At 46.7% G+C, this 24387-nt stretch overlaps 1 protein-coding gene across 2 annotated transcripts; it reads right to left on the bottom strand.

Moving 5' to 3' along the window:
* LOC129564357 (glycine receptor subunit alpha-4) lies at positions 1–23754 on the bottom strand. 2 transcript variants are annotated; one of them, XM_088834209.1, is made up of 10 exons: positions 23684–23754; positions 22391–22519; positions 19234–19364; positions 18891–18958; positions 18017–18240; positions 17808–17890; positions 15603–15743; positions 12410–12624; positions 6830–6979; positions 1–291 (listed from the first exon to the last, which is right to left on the bottom strand). In XM_088834209.1, exons 1-10 carry the CDS (start codon positions 23752–23754, stop codon positions 1–3), a joined length of 1503 nt encoding a protein of 500 aa, XP_088690335.1. The 2 variants fall into 2 exon arrangements, with proteins under 2 accessions (XP_088690335.1, XP_055294251.2); XM_055438276.2 differs by lacking the exon at positions 22391–22519.
* Positions 23755–24387: the final 633 nt, after the last annotated feature.

Raw genomic sequence — 24387 nt, 5'->3', positions numbered from 1 at the left:
TCACAGTGCCTGGTGGATATCTTCTGACCGTAGCACTTTATAGACAACCCAGTAGAAGATGTTGAAGATGAGGAAAGTGAAAGGGAAGACAGCTCGGGAAATGGTGTCAATCCTCTTGGCCTGGTCCACGTAGAGTTTTTGCATGGTTTCTCCTTTCCTTAGAAGTGGGGCTGGAGGTTGGGGGCTATAAATGCCAGAACCTTCCATTGGACCTCCATCCCTTGCCTGCAGGCAGTGGCCCAGGCCATAGCCACGGAAATAAAAGCGACTTTCACGGATGATATCTTCCTCCTGGAATTACATGAAAGAAAAGGCAGAATTTGAGGTCACAGTTCTAAAGTAGAAGAATAGAGACCACACCACACAAGTATCTGAGGCGATGCTGTGCAGACAGGTTAGGTGGGTACACAGGCTCATTGCATGCTTTTTATGATCACAAAACTACTCACGAGATAGATGTATGCTAAGCAGCTATACGTGGTACGTATGGTATATGTTTATGATTCCATTTGCAGATAAACCTTGAGCTGCCTTTTTAAAATGCATAACATCATTTAGAGCCATCTAAAACCCAGGAAAGTGCCAACTCACTGTTAGAGGCACATCTCAATGTCAAGTTATCTCTGACTGGTAATAAACAGAATAAACAGAAACAATGAAACCTTTAGAAAGCACAGCTGAGATAGTTAGACTTGGAAACTTGACTTTAATGACTTCCAAAAGCTGCAGAATTATTTCTCCTTGTACATAGTATATTTAAAAAAATGTTTATCTCTGAAAAATTCCAAAAGTTTTAAATAACGTAGTGGGTTATCCCAATTAGGGTAAAGCTGATTAGCTCTTGCAGATGTGTGTGCTTCTAGGGTAACATTTATTACCCAATACACATTCCATTCATGTGCAGTACATGAATTCTGATGAACACATTAACACTGAAGAGGTAACTTTTATCTAAGCATTAAGTAATGTAACAGACTACACAAAGTTCATTTGTCCAATAAAAATGACAACTGACAACCTTAAGTAGCTACAACACAGCTGGGAATCAGGAGGCAAGGCCAGAAAGATAGGTGGATGGAGACCTAGAGAGAGATGGAGAGGGAGAAAAAGAGGAAAAAGAAGAGAGAGAGAGAAACAAAGCCCCCGAGTGATCAGTAGAACTTTACTCATATAAGAGTCTTTCAGGGCCTAACTCAGAGCCTATTTATTGTTGGTTTCTATACAACCCCAACCTGCCCCATTTTGTCTCCTTCTAAAGGACACACTGCCATCACACGTGGTGGTTCACAACCTGGAAATTAGATATAGGACAGGTAAGTATATACTACAACCTAGGAATACTTCATTCAAAGATGGTTATAATTTTTAAAGTATCGATGTTTATAGCAGTAAATGCTTCAGCTATGTAAGAAATAACCTCTTGTGTGTTGGCACCAACTATCTTCTCAGTTTGTCCAGAACTGAGGTCTTCCTGATACTTAGGACCTTCAGTACTAAACAGAATAAGGCACATGCATATATTGAATGGATGTGACAGATAAACAGAAAATGTAGATAAAGTAGATTTTACACATGCTATGCAGTTAGAAGGACATCATAGGGTCTTTATCATGGGACTTCTATAATTATAGTAACCATTTAAAAGTGGCTTCATCAATGAGATGTTGGTGTGGTTGGTCCCATTAATCCCTGATTATGATAGCACTAGAAGGCTGAGCCTGTCACTGGGCATCAGAGGTGGACAAGCTCAGGTCAGAGATTTGTCAACAGATCCTATCTCTTTCTCTACCTGCTGCAGGCTCGTATGTGGCAAAGGACATCAGTCTGGCTCACTGCTGTGTCCCCAGTGCCTAGCACAGTGCTGGCATCTGATAGGCACCCAGTAGATATTAGTTGAATGAATGAATGGACTGATGAGCCACATGCGGAATATAGGACAGGGAATGGCTTTGTTCTCATGAAGCCAGCATCCTCTCAGGATCTCAAACTGAAGAGTCTACTCAGAAGAGAATCTTAGCTATAGAGTGCCTGGCAGAAAAAATGATTGCTTCTTGCCCCACCCCTGCACAATGGCCTGAGGCCCCTCAGAAAGAATGGCATCTTTGGCATGGGGAAAGGTCTCTGTAAGTCTGCCCACCAGAGAGCCTTGCTACCCAATCCTTGATTTTGCCAGCCTCTGTGAAGAGAGTTGTATATGTGTGTGTGCATGCTAAGTCAGTTCTGTCATTCCTGACTCTTTGCAACCCTTTGAACTGTAGCCCACCAGGCTCCTCTGTCCCTGGGATTCTCTAAGCAAGAATACTGGAGTGGGTAACCATTCCCTTCTCCAGGGCATCTTCTCCTCCCAGGGCTTGAACCCGCGTCTCCTGTGACTACTGCATAGCAGGTGGATTCTTTACCCCTGAGCCATCAGGGAAGCCCTGTACATGTGTAGGCTAGAGGCAGTTCTTGTGGTGGTACTTTGACCCTGAGTTGTTGTGATGGGGACACCTCAGCTCTTTCGTCTAAGTTCTTTATACAACCTATCACCATAGGCCTTGGCTCACCTCGCCTGTATTCTGTAGTTCATTTTCACACTGTTTCTTCATGATGGGTTGTGCTGGATCCATTTTACGGATGAAGGACCAGAGGTAAACAAAATATCTCCCAAGTAAGTGAAAAATGTCCCTTGGGCAGCAAGGAGATCAAACCAGTCAATCCTAAAGGAAATCAGTCCTGAATATTCATTGGAAGGACTGATGCTGAAGCTGAAACTCCAATACTTTGGTCACCTGATGCAACGAACTGACTCCTTGGGAAAGACCCTGATGCTGGGAAAGGTTGAAGGCAGGAGGAGAAGGGGACAACAGAGGATGAGATGGTTGGATGGCATCACTGACTTGATGGACATGAGTTTGAGTAAGCTCCAGGAGTTGGTGATGGACAGGGAAGCCTGGTGTCCATGGGATCACAAAGAGAATTGAGTGACTGAACTGAAGTGAAAAATGAGGGAGTAAATAAAATGAAGTTTTCTTTTGCTTTCCAGTTCAGAGTCTCTCAGACTCCCTGTTCCCCATTGCTCATCCTAATCCCTGTAGGTCTCCAGCTAGAGGATACAAGCATGGAATGTATTTGTTTGCAAAAACCTCTGAAAGAGAAAGTTAAATCCAACTTTTGCTATTTCTTTTTTTATAGATCTAATTATTTTCCCTTTTCTCCAATCACAGTAAACCTAAAGAGAATTATTTGAAACTACTTTTCAGGCTGGAAAAAGCTATTTCCCACAGGAGAGGAAAAAAATGGCCAATAGTATAAGTCACCCTGGGCTCTTTAAAAAAAATTTTTTTTAACATATTGTACCACTTGTAGTTGGGGTAGCAAAGATGAGAGAACTAAAATTCCAGGGTGTGGGTCCTGAATTTGGGTACTGCTTATTTAGGCCAAATTCAGAGGTGTGTGCATGTGCGCACATGTGTGTGTGTGGGTGTGTGTGTGTGTGTTGGGGAGGGACAGTGGAGAGTTAAACTCCACTTTGTGGCTTTCATGCTTCCCAGGTGGTACTAGTGGTAAAGAATCTGACTCCCAGGGCAGGAGATACAAGAGACATGTTTGGATCCCTGGGTCAGAAAGATCCCCCTGGAGAAGGAAACGACAACCCACTCCAATATTCTTGCCTGGGGAATCCCACAGACAGAAGAGCCTGGCAGGCTACAGTCCACAGGGTCGCAAAGAGTCGGACATGACTGAGCACACTCAGCGTACTTGTGGCTTCCATGGCTGTTGAAATGGAGCATTTTTGTGGCAGATATCTATAGGGGAGGAGGGCTGGGGAACTAAAGAGGAAAGATATTCCAAAATCAAGCGGGGATGTGAATGCACAGTGTGGGAGATGGGGTATGAAGATGGGAAGGATGGATCGATATTGAGTGATGTATATTGAAGTGAAGAGAGGAGATTGGAGAATGGGGAAGGGTCCTTGGAGATGGAAAGAGGCAAGCAGTGTTCTGGGACCAAGTTCCTGAGAGGATTGGGCAGTATTTTAAATTTCTTTCATTTCTCAAGTTATTCTGTTGATAATGGTAAGGCTTTTTCTTCTGTCCATCTGGAAAGAGAGCCCCTTGCCAATAAGTCTGCAAAGATTGGTGGACAGGATTCAGTGGCTGCTGTGTCCAGAACCTAGTGCCAGGGCCTGGTGAGGTTATAAAAAATGAGAAACAGATCTTTCTGTGTGAGGCTTCTAGACTAGCTAGGAAGACAAAGCAGAAATGTCTAGGAAAAAAATATAAGCTATCTTAGACTGTGACATGGAAGGAGACCACTACAAACTGCAGATGGATGGTTGAGATTTGGAATTTGAGAAGAACATGATGAAGTCTGGAGCTTGGTGAACAGCTGGCTGACTTCTGGAATACTCCTAACTTGCTCTTGGCTAAGGGATCCTTGAAAATCATATGGAGTCTCTCTCTCCCTTAAGAGGGCTCCTCTCAGACTGAAAATCGCTTCTCTAGCTGGAATAGCAGGGTCCAGAGAGAGGTTCTAGAAATGGATCAACCCTGTATCAACTTTTTCAGCCTGCTCAGTGACCTCCAGGATTCAGATCCATTTCTTCTGGGATAGCAATGACTGTTGCTGCTGCTGCTAAATCACTTCAGTCTGTGTGACCCCATAGACGGAAGCCCACCAGGCTCCCCTGTCCCTGGGATTCTCCCGGCAAGAACACTGGAGTGGGTTGCCATTTCCTTCTCCAATGCGTGAAAGTGAAAAGTGAAAGTAAAGTCGCTCAGTCGTGTCCGACCCATAGCGACCCCATGGACTACAGCCTACCAGGCTCCTCCATCCATGGGATTTTCCAGGCAAGAGTACTGGAGTGGCTTGCCATTGCTTTCTCCGAGCAATGACTGTAGGAAACTCAAAAAGGGACAGAACTAATGATACAGTTAATGGTTTTCAGGTTTTATCTGCATTAATCAAAAGCCTGGGCCACTTTGAGGCAGGATTCAGGTGCCTAAGCAGGGCCCAGGCTTCTGTTATAACTATGTAATAACTGAGCACTGATTATGACAGGCTTCATTATGAGTCAGGATCACCCTGTATATGATCAGGAGGGGATAGGCTGTGGGCAGTTGGAGGTTGGAGAAGTGCAGGGAAGGAGGTGGGACAGGTGTCACCCTGGAGTAGCTCTACAGCAACCGCAGCAGTCTTCTGTTACCAGGACACCTGTAGAGGCAATTTATCTGGGAAAAGAAGTCTGGAACGGGTTGGCAGACTGTTCTTTTCTAAGGTAAGCATGGAGAAGGCACCAAGGTTAAAACCCCTATAAAGATAAGATTTGGGTACCTGTGGGCAGGTTTGACACAGCTAAAGAGGTGGGAGCAGTTAACTTACAAAAGGGTGCATCTACTTTTCTTGCCCTTCTGCCAAGTCCATGTGTTTTTCCCTGAGCCTCTGCCTAGGATAGGAAAGGCTTTTAGGACTCTTGATTGGTCCTAATCAAGGAGGTGCAGTTGTGGATCACTCCACTAGAGGGCGTGTTTCTCAGGCCGCAACTCAAGGACTGAAGCCAGGGGAAAAAATTGATGAATTCCGACGAACCACTAGATGAGACAAGAACCCTGCCCTCAGCAGAAAGGGACCTTAGCAAGGAACATGAAATCCCGGAGGTAGCTTTTGAGATATTTTTAGTGCAGACATATGGTAAGGGTACTCCAGGAGCAGCTGAAATGGGAGGTGGGGCTGTTAGGAAGAGAGAAGAACCTTAGTGTTAGAGTGGCCCCAACAAGCTAGAGCCAGTTTGCTTAGGTAGATCATTGTTTTTTCTTTTCCCCACCCAGAGATCATATGTGCTTTAGTGCCTCCAGATTAGGCAGTAAACAGGGAGTTGGAGCTCAGGATAGGCCAGAACTCTGTGTGTCTGATGATTAAGTGACCCTTATGTAGCTCAGCAAAGGCTTTTAGTTTTGCTCATAATTGGGCACTTCCTTCTGTGACAGTGGCCCAGGCACTTCTGTTGTCATGACAGTGTACCTAGCACCTATTGTCTGGGCAACGGGATGGCGGGGGAGCGGGGGGAGGATGCACTGCCTCTGTTGTCATGAGAACAAGATCCCTACTCTGCTTCCCCAGGTGATCACAAACAAGAATGAGAGAAAATAACAACTCATGCCTAACAAATCTGATGCACCCAGTGGAGACCAAGGCGAAGAAATGAAAGAGCCAGAAGATGTAAGTGGTGGTGTTTCAATTCCAGCTTAGTTATGGGGACCCTTTTATAATGCTCCCCTAGAGAAGGCAATGGCGACCCACTCCAGTGTTCTTGCCTGGAGAATCCCAGGGACGGGAGAGCCTGGTGGGCTGCCGTCTATGGGGTCGCACAGAGTCGGACACGACTGAAGTGATTTAGCAGCAGCAGAAAGGCACCAATGCCTGACTTGAATTCTTAATCACCAAGCAGTATACGACAACCTGGGGTACCTTCCTCCTGGGTGGGAGGAGAGTCAGGAGCAACCACTACTGATTCTCAAAGCAATCTCGTGGTAAGTCAGTGGATAAGGTTCTAATATTGGCTAATATATTTGCAGTGCTTACTATGCAGAGGAATCTGCCCATGCCCTTAATTTACTCTGCTAGACTGCCCTACAGGAATGAATGTTCCATTGGACAGATAAAGAAATGGAATCAAAAAGGTTAAAGTACTTAGCTTATTTGTGACCAGTCTGGGACTAGAATCCAGGGTTCCTGACTGCCTGACTAGTCCTTGCAGTCTAGATTGAGTCTTGGTTTTTGGGAGGAGTAGTAGGAAGGAAGGAGTCCAAAGGAGAAAGGAAGTGGGCTCCTCCCTAGTTATGCTCACCATGCGGTGGCGCCTCTGCCTTCTTCGAAGTCGAATGAATTCCTTATGCTGACGAGAGACAAAATTGACAGCAGCGTACTCCAGCAGGGCAGCGAACACAAAGAGCAGGCACACGGCCATCCAGATGTCGATTGCTTTCACATAGGACACCTGCAACATCCATCAATGGAAAAGTCAACCTTCCTCGAGTTCTTTCATGGCCTCTTCAGTGGATTACCAGCCTGCATCAACTGCCTGCTATTCTGCAGCTTTATCCTGAATTTCTTCTTGTGTTTAAAGAAGCTTTCATTGATATGTCCCATTATCCAAAGGACTATGTCAAAAAGATCAGACTACCCATCATGCTTCACCCCCTGCCCTCTTCACCCTCCCACTTCCATCTACTTTTCCTCCCTATACTTCTTTTCCTTCCTTTCTTTTTCCTTTTTGAACTTCTGCTTCTGCTTCTTATTATCCTTTTCATTCTTATCCTCTTCTGATTATTTTCTTTGAATAAAAAGCAGTGAACATGAATGCTGGATTTCTTTGCTTTCTGTTCTCTCCTAGGATAACACAGCTGTAGTGGTAATTGGGCAGGGTGTGTTATTCCCAAGTGAGATATATGAGGACATTCGAGGCCTAGAAAGGAAAAGTTTTAGCCAAGATTACCCAGCGAGAAGACGGCACTAGGGCTTAGGGATTCTGGGCATCAATTCAGCAATGCTGCGAATTACCTATGTTGCAGTCTCAATACCAGACTATGAGTTCCTTCCTTTCCTTCTGCCATGTCTGTTCTTCCTTTGACCCTATGATTTTCCCCTGCCATTCTTTGCAAGAGACCCTGGTGAGGATTTGAAATGAGTGGAGAGCAGGGGCCTCATCTCTCACAATGAAGAGCAGAACAGGGTAGGGATCCCAATGGGGTGTACCATCCACCCCCTGCTATGGATGTTTCTGTCATTTCAAGAATGCTGGCTTCTGCCTATCCAGTCCCTAGTGGTCTCCTCTACTACCTGCCTTGGTAGCTTTCAAGTACCATCAGCCCTCTGTATTCATGGGTTCTGCATTTGAGGATACAGAGGGTCAAATGTAAGGAACTTGAGCATCTGCTGATTTGGGTATCTGCAAGGAATCCTGGAAGCAATCCCCCAAGGGCACTTGAGAGATAACTGTACTTTTCTCTCCCATTTCCTTTGTGAAGATTAAATGCTCACTTCACTTGAAACAGGGTTGTGGCTGGGTGGGACCAGAGGGGAGGGCAGAACTCAGGTTTATGAAGTCCTTCCACTTCCTCAATCAGATCACCTCCTTACAAAGTTTTGAGCGGCTAAGCTCACCTTATGGGGTTCCCCAGCAGGAGTAGGATTTATGACAGGCAACTTCTTTCACCAGCCTCTGCTATGTTGGACATTGAGGATGCTGCACACTCCAGGTAAGGAGCAGGTCTCCCAAGAGAAATCTTCCATCTCAGTAGCTCTTAATCAGGGCTGACCCCCACACCCATTTCCCTGCCCCCCCCCCCCGAAAAGGGGCATTTAGAAATGTCTGGAGACATTTTTGGTCACACAATTTTAGGGTGGTGCTGGCAACTGGCTTCTAGAGGCCAGGGATGCTGCTAATATCCTACAGTGCACAGGACACCACCCCTCCCCCCGCCAACTCACACAGCAAAGAAAAATAATCTCCACCAAAATGATGATAGTGCTAAGATGGAGAAACTCTTCTCTATTTCTTTTAGGGCAATTCTATTGAGATGATAGTGGTGGGTTGCTAGGCAACCCTGATTAAGCATCCCTTGGTGTTTCCACTTTGCCACCTACAAAGAGGGCCTCCTATTTCATTTACCATCTCCCAGTCCCACTATGCCCCCAGGGATGTTAAGTAAGTGCTGTGAAAATCCACAACGAGGTAATGACAGGGGAGGTCCACGAAGGACTTTGGATCATCAAAAGAAAAGGACACCTTAAGAAGCAAGAAGAAAGTCTTGTTAACAATAAGTGTCAACAATGCACCTTAAATATCTCTGGAAAGCATCCACTCACTATCCTGGCTCATCTGAAGGATTGCAACAGCTTCCTAAACAATCTCTCTGCATCTCCGCTGGCCACTTACAATCTGTTTTTCAAACAACAGCCAGAATTTTGTTTTCAAAATGTAAGTTTGATCATATCACTCCTCTGCTTACAACCCTTCAGTGGTTCTCCACTATCCTTCTGATATAGGCAGTGCTTCCCTCGGCATGACACCTAGCCCCTGCCTACTTCTTCAGCTTTACCTTGTCCCTTGCAATCTATGACCCTGCCATGCTGATCAATTTCAGTTGTCTCCCAAGGGGATCATCTCTTTCTGTGTATTTCTCCTTCGCCTTGATGATTTTTACTTAAATGTCCACTTTAGATACCATATCCTCTGAGAAGTCTTCCCTAATCATCCCAGTCTGGATTGATTGCTCCTACTGGATGTGCTCAGGTTACCTACACCTGAGCATCCATCAAATATACCTGGCTCTTTCCTTCACTAGATTGTAAGCTCTTCAGTGGCAAGGACTATTTCTATCGTGTTCGCTGTTCTATCTCCAGTGCCTAGCTAAGAGCCTGGCATGTAGTAAGTATCTTTTGAATTAATGATAGGTGGATGGTGTATTTGTCTCTGCTGGTTCTGTTTGCCCTCTTAGCCTTCTTTGTTACTACCTGCCCCAAGAGCTGTGGGCCATTTAGATGACAGGATTTTGAAAGAACTGGGTTCCTCCTCCCTGCTGTAACTTTAGGTCTAATCTGTCAGTCTCTAGTAGAAACTTCCATTAAACCATTCCATTATACACTGAACCAACTGGAAGTTGTATAAATCAAGAGCCTGGCAAAGAGACGATGGGTGCCTTTGGGAGCCCTAGCTCTCATAAAGGCAAAGAAGGAGCGGCTTCCAGTAGCATGGGAAATGGCCATCCCAGTTGAGTTCCCTTACAAAGAGAGCCTCAGCTGCTCTCATCCTGGACACTAGAATAGTATTGGGGGTGAGATTGCTGTTGCTTTCAAAAGCCCCTGATCTGGCCAAATATTTTTCCTTGGGGCTCCCATGAAATCTAATGTTGCACAAACTCAAGAGTGCACAGAAGCTCTCTGACTTAGTCCCTTGCTCTGTGGGGCTGGCCAATGAAACTTTTTAATTCAGGGTCTATGCCTGCATATTTTGCTATTGGCCAATGAGGCCAAGAAAAGGTCATCAACAGAGAACAGACTTCTGATTGCCAAAAGGGAGGTGGTGGGGTAGGGAAGGACTGGGAGTTTGGGATTAGTGGATACAAACGGGTATATATAGCATGGATAAACAACAAGATCCTACTGTATAGCACAGGGAACTATATTTAGTATCCTGCGATAAACCATAATGGAAAAGAATATAAAAAAGAATGTCTATATATGTATAACCTAGTCACTTTGCTGTACAGTGGAGATTGGCACAACATTGTAAATCAACTATACTTCAGGTCATCAAAATCTGATAAGAAGGTACCAAATACCACAACCCCCCCCCCAAACCAAACAATCCTCCAATAAAGTCCATTCTTTCTATATGAGAAAACAGAATGATTCCTGGGAGCAGATGGATGGTATTTGCTCACAGGAGGGGACAGCAGAAAGGAGTTCTCTCAGCAAGAATAAGGCATAAACTGAAGCAACTCCCTGAGTTAGAGGAGAATCTCCTTGTATGGCAGCGGCAATAAACTAGGGCAGGGTTCTTAGGTCTGAACTACTTTTCTTCCTCTGGTCTTCATGCAAGGCCACTACCACAGCCTCATCTGGCCCTGTAGTCTTCACCTAAGCCCAGTCTGCCTCTCAGAGCCTCTTCAATATCCTTGCCATTTAGAAAACACACTTACAGGCCTACCTAGAGATGTTGTGGGTTTGATTCCAGATCACTAAAATAAAGCAAATTGCACAAATCTTTTGGTTTCCTAGTGCATGTAAAAGTTACATTTACAATACACTGTAGTCTAGTAAGTATGCAATAGCGTTATGTCTAAAAAGACTATATGTATACTTTAATTTAAAAATACTTTATTGCTAAAAAGATGCTAACCATCATCTGACAACTCAGGGTTGCCACAAACCTTCAATTTGTGGGAGAAAAAGCAGATCTGCAAAGCACAATAAAATGAAGTGCAATAAAATGAGGTATGCTTGTATAGGAAATTATCTCTGACAACTTTCACTGTGACACGATCCTAATCTCAGCTTTGTCACTGTCTGTCCCTAGACGAACTTAGGATCATCTCAAAGGTTTCCTGGTGATTCAAAAATAATTGAGAGCACTACCAGCTGCTTTAGGCCTAGGTCCACTACCCAGTCCCTTCCACCTAGACCCCTAATAATCATAACAATAGCTAACATTTATTGAGCGGTTATTATATGCCAAACACTATTGTCTGTGTTAATACATTATCTTATATATTTCTTGCAGTAACCCTATGGAGGAGGTAATATTCCCATGTTACAGGTGAGGAGACTGAGAAGGAATTTACCTGAGATCACCATTAGTAAATGATGAGGATGGGACTTCAATAAAATCTACCTGTCTCAAACAAAACAAAACAAAACAAAACTACCTGTCTCTAATCTCCTACTCTTAACAACTATTGCCCCACCACCCCAGTATATAGGAAATTTGTAAATTCAGTCTGAGTGTCCAGATCACCCCCTGTTTAAGTCCCCAGTAAAAGTCTTCTTAGGAATAAACACTGGGAGACATGAGGTCACAGGGCCTAGTTTCCAACAAAACAGAGCAAGAGGGAATATATTCACTATAAGAGTCATAAAAACTGTGTTGTTTTTGCTTTCCATTATTTCTCCATAGCATAGTACAGTGCCTGGTACACAGCATGTGCTCAATAAATATTTACTGAATGAATTAGCTTGCTCCCTGATAGTCTCAGAGCCTTGCTGACTTTAAGGACATTGAGGTGATGACCTCTAAATTCTGTACATGAAGAAACGAGGCAGGGAAAACCTGGGTCCAGTCCCATCAGCACAAATCTCTCTGTGTAATCAAAATATCACCTGGCCCTAGAAAATCTGAGTCCACTGACTTTAATTGCTATTTGCTCCTTCAAAGTTTTCTCACCCCCAAAGAAGGGACACCGTCTCTAGAGCTCTTCGTGATGGTATCTGATTTCTGACATAGCAAGAAACAGATGTCAGTTTAAAATCCTTGTATTTCTTTGATTGTTCCTTGTGAAGCATGACCTTGAGAAAGTCTTTCTATCTCTCTAGGCTGTAATACCCTCATCTGTGCCATGAGGCAATGGGGCTTTCTACTTGCTGAGGGTCTTTTGATCTTGGACAAGCTAGTATTTCCTGATGAAAGTCAAAGTCAGCACTGTCTACTCATTCCCAAGCCAGACAGCATCTGCAACCCCAGTTTCCACACTGCTTGCAATGTTATTAGCAGTGTGTTCCAGGGGAAGAGAATGCAGGACACCTGCTCTTGCTTGATGGCTCTTCTTTACTTTAAATCCAAAGAAAATAGTCAGTGGGAGGGAATGGGAGAATGAATGGGAAATGGGGAGCTCTGTGGCAAGCAAGGGTCCCTGGCATGTCTCTTCACCTTAGGCAAAGAGGCCCGGGAGCCAGAGCTCTGAGTTGTCATGGTGAGCACAGTGGTGATGCCTAGGCCCACTCGGGCAGGGGCAGCATCCATGTTGATCCAGAAGGAGACCCAGGACAGGATGACGATGAGTAGGCTGGGAATATACATCTGAATCAGATAGTAGCCCATCTGTCGTTCCAGGTGAAACTTTACCTCGATGCAGGTGAATTTCCCTGCAAGGAAAGAGGTGAGGTGTCAGGCCGCAGGTTCCCAGCCAGCAGCTGAAACTGAGAGGCAGGAGTAGGGCAGCCCTATATCTGTGGGCCAGCCTCTGGGCACCTAAGCTGGGTCAATAATTGAGCCTTTCAAAATGGTACCAGGGAGTACCAGATGTATGTTTTGATGAAGCTCTCAGAGTAGCCAACAGGGACTTGACCTCTTGCTCCAAGCACTTTAGTTGCCAGCAGAAGGCCTTCCCCATGACAGTACTTAAAGAGGATTAAGAGTGGGAGGACTCCAAAGCCAGGCTGTATGGGTTTTACTCCTGTGTGATCTCAGGTGAAACACAGAAGCTTTTAAAGTTTCAGTTTCCTTGTCTATAAACTAGAATAACAACAGTATCCATTCCATCACTGGGCAATTGTAGGAATTAAGTTAGATGATGCATTTGAGGTGTTGAACACTTAGGCAGCTGGTACTATTCTCATGATTAACAAAGCAATGAACCTAGACTCCACTCCAATCTCAGCATCCTTGCTGGTGTGTGCTGGGGCCCCTGAAGCTATCCAGCAATGATTCACTGAGACAAACACTGCCTGTGTCTTAAGCAAGTAAGAAGAGCTGGATAGCAAATATCTGGAAACAATGTCCAACAGAGACCAGCTCTGGATGATGGGCAGCGAGTTCCCAGACAGCATCGGGCAGCAGTGTTCTATTCCACCAACAAAAAGTGTGTTGGCCCCAGGCACATGTACCAATGCTCTCCTCCTCTGCCAGTCACCTTCACTTTACCCTGCTTCCCACACCCCAAGGCTAAGAAAACACTAGCTCAGAGCTTCCCCTGGCAGTAGATGCTTGGGATAACCAAGGCAAAAAGCAGAGGATGCGTAGATTGTTCTTTTATTGTGGCCTAAATAGCAACCCACTCCAGTGTTGTTGCCTGGAGAATCCCAGGGACGGGGGAGCCTGGTGGCCTGCCGTCTATGGGGTCACACAGAGTCGGACACGACTGAAGTGACTTAGCAGCAGCAGCAGTCTTGCTCTTAGCAGGCCTGTCTGATTCCTCACAGTTAGTGATTTCATCAGTGACTGACTAAGACTTTGTCACGTGTGCGATGCTGTGATCTCCCACTGTTGCCTGAGTCCTCCTCACTTCATCCCACCCCAGGCTTCTAGCCATGAAGTATTTTTGGTATCCATATTTTCTTTCCTTTTTTTTTTCTTTTTGATGATAGCGGTTTTGTTTTCCATGACAAAATTAACACTTGTTTAGCACAGAAAAAATGTGAGAGGTACGGTGGGAATAATAATATTCATAAACTGACATTTATCAAGCCCCTACTAAGTGCCCTGACTTTATATAGTTTATCTCATTTAAACCCCATAGCAACTCTTTGGGGCAGGTAAAATTATTATTTCCCATTTTACAGGTAGGGATACTGAAACTCAAAGAGATTAAGTTATGTTTCTTGAGGGTTCACAACTAGTAAATAGTGTGGCCAGAATTCAAACTCAGCTCTATCTGATTTCAAAGTTCTTGCTCTTATCACACTGCTTCAGAAATACTTGGTGCTATTTCCTTCCAGGATTTTTAAACAAATGCTTCTGGTTTGTTTCTTTTACCACAATAGAATCATTCTGTGTATACAACTTTGAATCTTAACCTTTCCCACTTGTATTTTCCAATGTTGATATAAGCGCCTTGCAGACATCCTTTTAAACCTCTGGATAATATCCCAGCAAGCAGATGTGATATGTAATTTATTTAACTGCCCTATCGGTAGATATTAAGAGCAGTTCTGAGTTTTTGCTAGTACAAACAGTGAGCCAGGAGCCCTCTTGGGGTCTAAAGTCAATATGATTTTTTGGAATATTTCCTTAAAATAAATTCCAAGGAGTGGAATTCCTGGATCAACAGGTAGGGAAAAAATTTAGGTTCCAGACTAAAGTTTCTTAGTGTGCCCCCGGACCACCTACATCAGAATCCTCAGGATTCATGTTCAAATGCAGATTTCTGGGCATCACTCCAAGCACATGTAATCAGAATCTCTGAGAGGTAGAACCCAGGAATCAATATTTTAACAGGCTCCCTAGGGAAATATGATGCACACCAAAGTTTGAAAACCATCAGTCTATATACAAATTGTTTCTTTTTACCTGAAAAAGTTTATACCAATTTCCACTCCCACCAGCATTTTCTAAGTTCAATGGCTCATTCCTCTCCCCAACTACCTGCACCCCCACATACACAAACACATATTCATAGGCTTGCACCCAAAGCATATCAGCACACCATTGGAGGAACCCAGGATCTCCCTTCTTCAGCTTGTGGCCCTTATCTCAGCATCATAGCTCTTCACAACAGCCAAATGGTCAGTGAAAATGAGGAACCTGCAGCGATTAGGGAAGCTGCAAAAGGAAGGTGCTCAAGCTGGAAAAGCAGCCACGCTTCATTTCCCGACCCAGTGTTCACACCTGGGAAACCAAGTCAGTTCATGAGACCTGGGCACTGGAGACAGTGGCAGGGGGTGTGGACAGTAAGCCAGCTGGTTCCCTGAATTCTGTTCTCTCCTGGTTCAATGTAGTCATTGAATACTCCCAGATGTAGAAATTCATCACTTTCCATATAAAGTTGGCTCCAGAACAGGTGGAACACTCCTGCCACTCACTGATGCAGGTCCATTTGTTCTGCAGCATGTGACAGGGACAAGAATATGGGCTTTGGTGGTGGAACATGGGCTTTGAATTTGAAATCAGTCATTTTCTAACTGTGGGACTTGGATAACTGATTCAATTTCTTAGAACCTCAGTTTTTTCTTTCTGAGAAATGGGGCTGATCACCGCTACCATAATGAGATGAGAGATATGAGAAACTTAGCATGCCATCAGACACAGATTGGACCTTCAATAGAGGCCAGCTGCCTTGCCCCTTTCCCTCCCATCTGGAGGCCCTTCGTGCAGCCCACAGCCAGTAAGATCCTAGGTTTTTTACCTGTGTTGTAGTGCTTGGTACAATAACCTAGATCCTTCTCATCCCGCAAGATAAACTGAGGCAGAGTCAACCCCTCGGCCACTTGGACAGCAGGAGCATCTTCCAGCCACTCAAACATGAGGTCATTCATGGTGTAGCCAACTGAAAGTGAAAGAGATGGCAGAGGGCTGCAGAGTGTGAGTGTTGGTTGGGGGTAGGGAGAGGGTTAGAACTGGCAGGAAAGAACAGATGAGGAATAAGGCCTGGGTTTTAGGAGTTTCATGCTCATCTGGGAAAGAAAAAGTGTCCTGAAGACATGAAGATGCTTCATGTGCCTAGCCTAAGTGGGTAAATCAGAAAGATTTCAGATTCCTCTCCTACCTAGTTCTCAAGCATTAGAAAGTCCCAAAGAGAAATTATTCTGACAGACCTAGAAAGCACATCAAAAGGCTTGGAAAGATGTCAAGGAACCCAGCTGGGAACCTCCTGCCCCATCTCAAACCCAGGGGAGTAAGCATGTGTACTGACCACATACCTTGAGCTGAGCCAGCCCTGGAGCTGGGGCTTCTGCCACCTCACTCCAGGGAGGAGAGAGCTATTTATACCCTGCCAGCCATGCATGGGCCAATGTGCACACCACAGACTCCTATCCAGGGCCCTGAACTGGGGCAAACTGAGAGCTAACATCAAAAGTGCCAAGTTGCTCACAGAGAGCTAGAATTTTGTGAAGGCTCTTGCCACATAGATGACTATATCCACATGTTGGGTGGAAATGGGAGCAGAAACACCAAGGCTCACAGATGTCCAGTATAGGGCCTTGGCCCAGAGTAGCTTTGTGACTTTAGGCAAGTCACTTCCCCTTCTCTAAAATGTTCCACTTACAATTCAGAGGAGGTAACGAGGACTTGGATGTGAAGGTGGTTTATGAACTCTAAAAAGCAGACCACAAAGGACAAATTCTATCCATCACTATTATTATATGTTAGAAACAGACTGACAAGACTTTTCTGAGGATCAAATGCATAACTCCTGATCTCGCAGTCTCACTTGCCCAGGAGATGACAAAGAAATGGACATGGGCGATGTCCAGCCTTGTCATCCTTAGCTTCTCTGCACTTGGGACAGCCCCTGCAGGCTGTCACCCTATGCCCTTGGCAGCCCTTGGCTGACCTTGGTACCCTGGGCACTGTCCTATGCCTAGAACTGTCCTCTCTCACCTCTCTACAAAAGTAATCTGCACACACTGCTATATGTAAAATAGATAAACGACAAGGGCCTACTGGATAGCACAGGGAAATATATTCAATAACTTTTAATAACCTATCATGGAAAAGAATCTGGAAAATAATACATATATAATGGAATCACTTTGCTGTACACCTGAAACTAACAAAACATTGTAAATCAACTATGTGCTGTGCTGTGCTTAGTTGCTCAGTTGTGTCCGACTCTCTGCAACCCCATGGACTGTAGCCCACCAGGCTCCTCTGTCCATTCTCCAGGCAAGTATACTGGAATGGGTTGCCATGTTCTCTGCCAGGGGATCTTCCCCAACCCAGGGATCAAACTCAGTTCTCCTGCATGGCAGGTGGATTCTTTATTGTCTGAGCCACCAGGGAAGCCCAAGAATACTGGAGTCGGTAGCCTATCCCTTCTCCAGGGGATCTTCCCAACCCAGGAGCTGAATCGGAGTCTCCTGCATTGCAGGAGGACTCTTTACCAGCTGAGCTACCAGGGAAGTCCAAATCAACTATAATTCAATAAAAAATAATTGCCTATGTTCACAAAGAATCAGGGTTCAAAGACTGCCCCATCCCTGCCAACTCTGGATTTGTATAGGCATCTTGAATATGTTAACTCAAAGGAAGTAAAGGTAGAATTACTGCAGGTACTGTGAGAGGGAACATATCTCTGGACACAGGAGGTACTCCTCAAATGGGCCTCTGAATCCAGCCCAAGCACAATGGTATATAAGGTTGGCACCTTCCCATCCCCCGGCCCTGTAGGGCAGCCAGACCTGCAAATAGCGAGGGAATGGAAAAGCACATTAGACTGGGTGTTCAGGAGCTCTGGCTTCTAGTCTTACCCTGGCCAAGAGCTGACTGTGTATGCTTGGGGAAGTCCGTCCCCACTCTGGGCTGTCCCTCTCCTGTCTGGAATATCACGGCATGGGGTTGACAAGTTGGTATCTCAGGCATCGCTCTGTGACTTTCTAGGGACACTTACAGCTCTCCAACTGCATCGTGCAGGTCTGGATGTCCATGGGGAAGTTCTTGAGGTCCATTGGGCAGGACAAAATGAGAGTCAGCCTGGCAGGGACAGGAAGAAAGAAGCCAGGCTGGCTGAGTGGGGCTCAGCACAGCACAGGGACCTTTACCCCACCCCTCAGCCTCTGCCTCTTGCCCCGAGTTTTCCTGGCCATCTACCAGCTGCACCTGATGCTGTAGAGAACGTTTCCGTTCTTGAAGATGCGCAGCAACTTGTTGTCTGTGGTCACCTCGTGGAAATTGGCCCCTTTCTCATTGGCAAAGAACAGGTCTGGCTTCCAGATTGAGTCCAGCATGGAGGGATCGAGGTCCAGCGAATCATCGGGATATTCTTGGTAGGCCAGGCGTGGGTCGTTCCACTGCTGTCGCAAGAAGACATTCACCCGGTAGTCCTGGGAGGGGACAGAGATGAGCCCATCAGAGACAGTGTTATTGTAGGGACTAGCAAGCCTACCCGGACAGAAGGGCCAAGAGGAGGAAAATGCTGGGAACACATCTCAGGGGCAGTGGGCATTTTCCACTGGAGAAGGAGCCTGCCTTGGGCTGATATGGCAAAGATGGGAAGGAAAAAGACATTTATTAAGCTCTTACTGTGTGCCTGAGTCTTTGCTAAGTGCTTTTTTCATATGCATCATCTTATTTAAATCTCACTTCAACCCTGAGAGGAGAGTGCTGTTATGATTCCCATTTTACAGATGAGGAAACAGAGACAAAGAGAGGTTTAAGTAAATCTGCCTAAAGTCATACGACTATTAGATGGTAGAGTCTGAGACTGAATGCAGGTTTTTCTGATTAAAAGCCTGTGCTAGTCATCAAGCTATCTTCCAAACTCGACCATCTGCTGCTTAGGCTAGTCTCCCTTTAGCCACAAAAACCCTGGGCTGGGGAAAGATAAACTCCTAGTGACCACCTTTGGACATCACATGGCTTTAACCATGACCCTGAAACAGTGAGAGGATGGCAGAGGAAAGACTGGCTTGCTATCTGGTGGGCTTCTCCCATTCACACTAGAGAGGAAGTGGGGGGCACGGAGATGCTTTACCATGGTAGTCTCGGTGACGGAGCCAAAACTGTTGATGAAGATATTGCAGGTCACATTCACAGGTGGGCCTAAGGGTAGCAAAGCACAGCCATATTGATAGAGCATTCCAGAAATCTGGGAGAAGATTCCAAGACTGCCTCTCTGAGCTGGAGGTCAAGGCACTGCTGGGAGAAGGCAGTGCCTGGCACACAGACCCAGGGTGATGGGGTGGGGATGCTCCTTCTGAGCTGTGAGTGCTAGACCTGTTCCCCAGCCTTCTGGCTCTAAAGCAGGCAATGGGGGTGGCTCAGTGTCCCCAAAGTGAGTGGGGAGGGGGAGGGTTTGTAGGATGAATACTTTTTACCTTTAAAATTAGGCCGAATCCTGGCATCATACCCAGATGTTCGCCCCATAAGCTTGTCCAGGAAATCAGAGGGGGACATGGGCTGGGACCCCTTGGTCCCAGGTTTGACTTCCTCTTTTGCCAAGGCCACCCTGGACAGGAGAGAGAGTTAATCACTGAGATCAGTTGTGTGTGCATGCGTGCTAAGTTGCTTCCATCATGTCCAACTCTTTGTGACCACATGGACTGTAGCCTGGGGCTTCCCCGGTGGCTCAGCGATAAAAGAATCCACTTGTAATGCAGAAGACGTGGGTTCGATTCCTGGGTCAGGAAGATCCCCTGGAGGAGGGCATGGCAACCCATTCTAGTATTCTTGCCTGGAGAATCCCATGAACAGAGGAGACTGGTGGGCTATGTATGGTCCATGGGGTTGCAAAGAATCGGACATGACTGAGCATACACAGACTGTAGTCTGCCAGGCTCCTCTGTCTCTCTCCAGGAAAGAATAATGGAATGGATTGTCCTGCCCTCCTCTAGGGGATCTTCCTGACCCAGGGGTTGAACCCACGTCTCTTATGTCTCCTGTATTGGCAGGCGGGTTATTTACCACCAGCACCACCTAAGAAGCTGGAGATCAGTTATATTCTACCTTTATTACAGATCCTTCACTTCCCCATTCCCACCCCACTTTGGCTGGTCTCCATATCAGTGAGGAGATTAGGAGATGGGTTTCTTCATGTCCACTTGCAAATGAGAAGAACAGAAACAGTCATAAGCCAACACAGCAGCTCACTAGTTAGTCCTAGACCATTGCTTTCACATATATTAGACCTTTTTGCTCTCACAATGCTCATGTGATGGGGGCAAAAACTGTTATTTCCATTTTACATGTGAGAAAACTCCTTCCAAAGAAGGAGTGATCTGTGGGACTGTAAGTCAGTGCAGCCACTGTGGAAAAACAGTATGGCGTTTCCTCAAAATATTAAAAGTAGAACTACCATATGATCCAGCAATTCTACCTCCGGGTATTTATCCCTAAGGAAACAAGATTACTGTGTTAAAGAGATATTTGTACCTCTCCTGTGTTCATAGCAGCATTCTTTGCAATGTCTAAGACATGGAAAGCACCCAAGTGTCCATCAACAGATGAATGAATAAAGAAAATGTGATATATACATATATACACACAGTGGAATATTACTCAGTCATAAAAAAGAAGGAAAATTCTGCCATTTACAACAACATGGACAGACTTGGAAGGCATTATGCTAAGTCAAATAAGTCAGATGAAGACAAATGCTGTATGATCTCACATATAAACATGGAATCTAATAAATAAATAATAGATAGATGGATAGATAGATCAATCAACCAACTAACCAAAAGAAGAATGACTTGCCCAAAGTCTCACAGCTGAGGCCTCATCCAGTGTTCTCTTCTGATGGTGTCTTGAACACACTCAAACATGAGTGACAGAATTAATGTAGCTGCGGCAACACTTTGTACATCTGGCCTAGCCAAGGATGGGAAGGGCTCAAGGGCAACTGACATCCCTAAGAGTTGGTTTCCGTTGTTTGGCCTTCATGCTGATCTCTCAAGGGCTAGGGCCCAGCTTCTGGAGAGGGCAGTTTGGCTTCTGCTCCAGCAAGAATCTACATCCTGAGCTGGACCTCGGTCTGGGCAGCTGCAGGCAGATGAACTTGCCTTTGCAATAACATAGGCAGAAAAAAGCAGGGCTCTAGGAGCAAGGGAGAGACTCCCAGTAAAGAAGCCATGCTGCGAAAGTCAACTCCCATCTGATCTCCCTAAGAGCTTCATTTCAAGGAAGGGGCCAGTGTGCTTTGGCCTAGCCTAGAGGCCAGCCCTCTTCTCCCCCGACAGGTTTTCCTTTAAGGGGAGCAAAGTTTCTCCCATACGCCTGTTTGTCTGCTTACCAGCCAATAGCTAGACCAGGGACCAGGAGTTCAGCAAGGGCTTGAGGGCAGGAGTGGAGCTGAAGCTAGACTCCTGGCTGGGCCCTGTGCCTCCTGCTCCATCCTGCCATCATCCCTAGAGCCAGCTCCCCTGTGCTGGGAGGTGAGATGACTGCTGTCCTGGGTCTGAGTCTCCTTCGAGCCAGTGGGCTCCTCTTTCCCAGTAAATCTATGTACCTGCCAGTGACTGATACAGTAATAAACATAGCTAAGGCACCATGCTAAACGCTTTATCTAGTAGAGTTCTCACATCAGTCTTCTCAATAAGTACCATTATTATCCTCTTTTTATAGGTGAGGAGTGCAAGATGGAGCAATTTGTTCATGATCATACAGTTTCTAAATGGTAAAGCCAAGATTCCCACCCAGAGCTCTTGACTGCAAAACTAAGCCTATCCACAGAGGTAAAGAACATACTTTTGGACTCAGTGGGAGAAGGAGAGAGTGGGATGATTTGAGGGAATGGTACTGAAACATATACATTACCATATGTAAAATAGATAAGCAGTGGGAGTTTGATATATGACACGGAACCCAAAGCTGGTGTTCTGTGACAACCTGAAGGTGTGGGGTGGAGAGGGAAGTGAGAGGATGTTTAGGAGGGAGGGGACACATGTATACCTATGGTTGATTCATGTTGATGTATGGCAAAAACTATCACAATATTGTAATTATCCTCCAATTAAAATAAATAAATTAATTTAAAAAAACAACTAAGTCTATCTACTACAGTACTGAGACACAAGCAGCCCCAGGCAGGCTGCCAAGGAACCAGAGTTGGGGAAGGTCAGTGGCAGCCTCACTCTGACCCCCAGAGTCCTGTCTTCTCGAATCCCAAGAGCAAGAGGAAGCTCTTACCCTGGGAACAGAGGCCACCTTGGCCCTGAGCAGGGGTTGCCAGAGCAGGTGGCTTAAGCATTCTCTGAAAATCCAAGGAGGCGCTGGTGCAAGCAGAAGTCATCCATGGCTTCACCATGGGACGTCCACACTGGCCAGGTGCTGCTGCTGGCCGCCTGCTGTCTGCCCCCCACCCCCAGGGAGGCCACGTGGACCTGAGTGTGGAGCAGCCAGACCCTTGCCACCGTCCTCAGCTCCACTCTCATGTCATCTCTCCCACTGGCCCCAGCCCCAGGACCCTGGGACTGGCTGTGAACTCCGCTGTCTTGGGCCCCAACCCCCATGGCAGCCCATCTTTTCCAGGGCTACCTCATTTGTGGACCTGAAAGCAGAGTCACGGTGTGTAGACTCTCCTTTCTCCCATTCATTCCTGGAAAGTTCCAAATACCGGAAGGACTCAGGAGGTTCCAGAGCTGGAACTCTTTCTCATGGAAGGCCCTGGAATGGGGCAGGGGGGAGAACTCCAATTCTGTTATTGGGTGCCTGAGTGACCTTGGCCAGGTCACCTGGCCTCTCTAGGCTTCAGTTTCCATAAGTTCAATGAAGGACTTGGACTCAAGGCTTCCTAAGGGCTCACCTTGCTCTAATCACCAACAGGGCTTTGCTGCCACCAAACCCTGGGCCTTGGTGTAATTTCCCCTCCACCAGGGCCAGCAAATGCCAGCCGGGTGCCCCCTTCTGCCTGCATCCTCATTATCAGCTCCAGCCATTGCCATTCTACTTTGGGCTCCTTTTCACTCTGAAGAAGTTTATTCCCTCCCTGCCAATGCGACTGCATCCCTGCCTGCCTGCCCACTCATGTGTCTGCCAGCACATGAGAAGGAGGCTCCTCAGAGGCAAGCAGTCCTGGGGTGCTCCCTGAATGAAGAGGAGAATGATATTGCGGTGGCACTCACCCACCTCCACCTTGGGAGGCATTCTTCTGACCAGTTCAGCCCAGGGCACAGCCATCTTTGCTCCAGCATCCCCTGTCCACCTAGCTTCCCCTGTCCACCTAGACTGCCCCCCGCCACTGCACCAGCTAATGAGAAAGCGGGAATGGGTCGGAGGCCATTTATAAGGAGCCCAAAGCTTGTCTTGCCCCAAAGCCCAGGAAATGATGGCCACATAGTACCACTCCAGGGAGCAGCCAGGTGTTCCCTGGGCAGGATAGGGAGAGTGCAGAGGGCCCAGCTTTGATCAGCCCAGCTTCATCCTAATGTGGTTTGGGGAAAATCCTGGCTTGTTGTAACCTTTTGGGTGAGCAGCTGGCAGAGGTTGGTGTCATTTTTAAGGATCTGAGGAGCGTGTGGTCAAATTGGGAGGGAGATAGGGTTGGAGGGCAGGACAGATGGCTTCTGTTCAGGGGCTCACTCCCTAGCCCCTACCCTGACCCAGGAAGCTCTCACCCATGCAGAAGCCTTCCCATCACCTCTGTCAAAGGGGCTTTGATATCCTTCATGAAAGGCTCCTGGGATCTCAATGGAGGTGGGTGAGTCTGCCTCTGGAGCCATCCTATCCATGGGATTTCGGCAAACTTCAAGGAAACTCTGCCGGCGCCCCAGCTGCCCCCTCCCCAGCCCCTGTTTGCATGCATCTCCTTCTCACCCCGGCTCAGCTCACCTGAGGAGGACCTGCCCTGGCAGGGTCCAGAGGAGAAGGAAAGAGAGGGTTGCTGGAACGAGAGTTGTCATCCTGTGGGGACCCCGAAGTCCTTTTCTCAGCCTGGCTGCCAAGGTGAGAGGGGATACCCCGGGCAGGAACGCGGAAAGTACAGATCCTTCTTCCTGCTCAGGCCGCTCTGGCAGGGAACCTGAGGGGGGCCGGGCTAGGAGTGGCTTGCTCTTTCCCTTCTTATCTCTTCTTTACCCGTCCCTCTCAGTCAGGGGGCCAGAACTATTCCCCTGGAAGTGATCCTGACACAGATAACCCCACAGGATCGTGCTCGAGCTCGCCTGGGGCTGCGGAGGGCCTCAGTCTGCCTGCCTGCCGGGCTGCTGAAGGAGATTCTTTTTGGGAAGCAATCACTCTCTAAACCCCGGAGAGTCTTGGAGGAGAGAGGGGAGGGAGACTGTGTGAAGATGTTTCCCTCCCTCCCACCTCCCCCTGAGATGCACCCTCCAGAAAGCAGCAATTTAAAGGCACAGTCTCCAGCAGCTGGAGTCGGCTTCGGAGCGAGTCCGTGTGTGTTGTGTGCCGTGTGCCGGGGAGGAGCTTGGGCTGCCGTTGCAGCCTGGAGAGGGGCCGGAGGTGCTCTGTCCAGCTTCTAACTCTCTGGTTGGAGGAGTGCCTGCAAGCTGCCTTGCTTCCCACACCTCCCCAGCAGT

This window comes from Moschus berezovskii, chromosome X (assembly GCF_049115385.1).
Source record: "Moschus berezovskii isolate FMDL1 chromosome X, NW_MosBer_1.0, whole genome shotgun sequence".
NCBI lineage: Eukaryota > Metazoa > Chordata > Mammalia > Artiodactyla > Moschidae > Moschus > Moschus berezovskii.
Note: the sequence above shows the minus strand (reverse complement) of the source record. Positions and strands in the feature narration are given on the sequence as shown.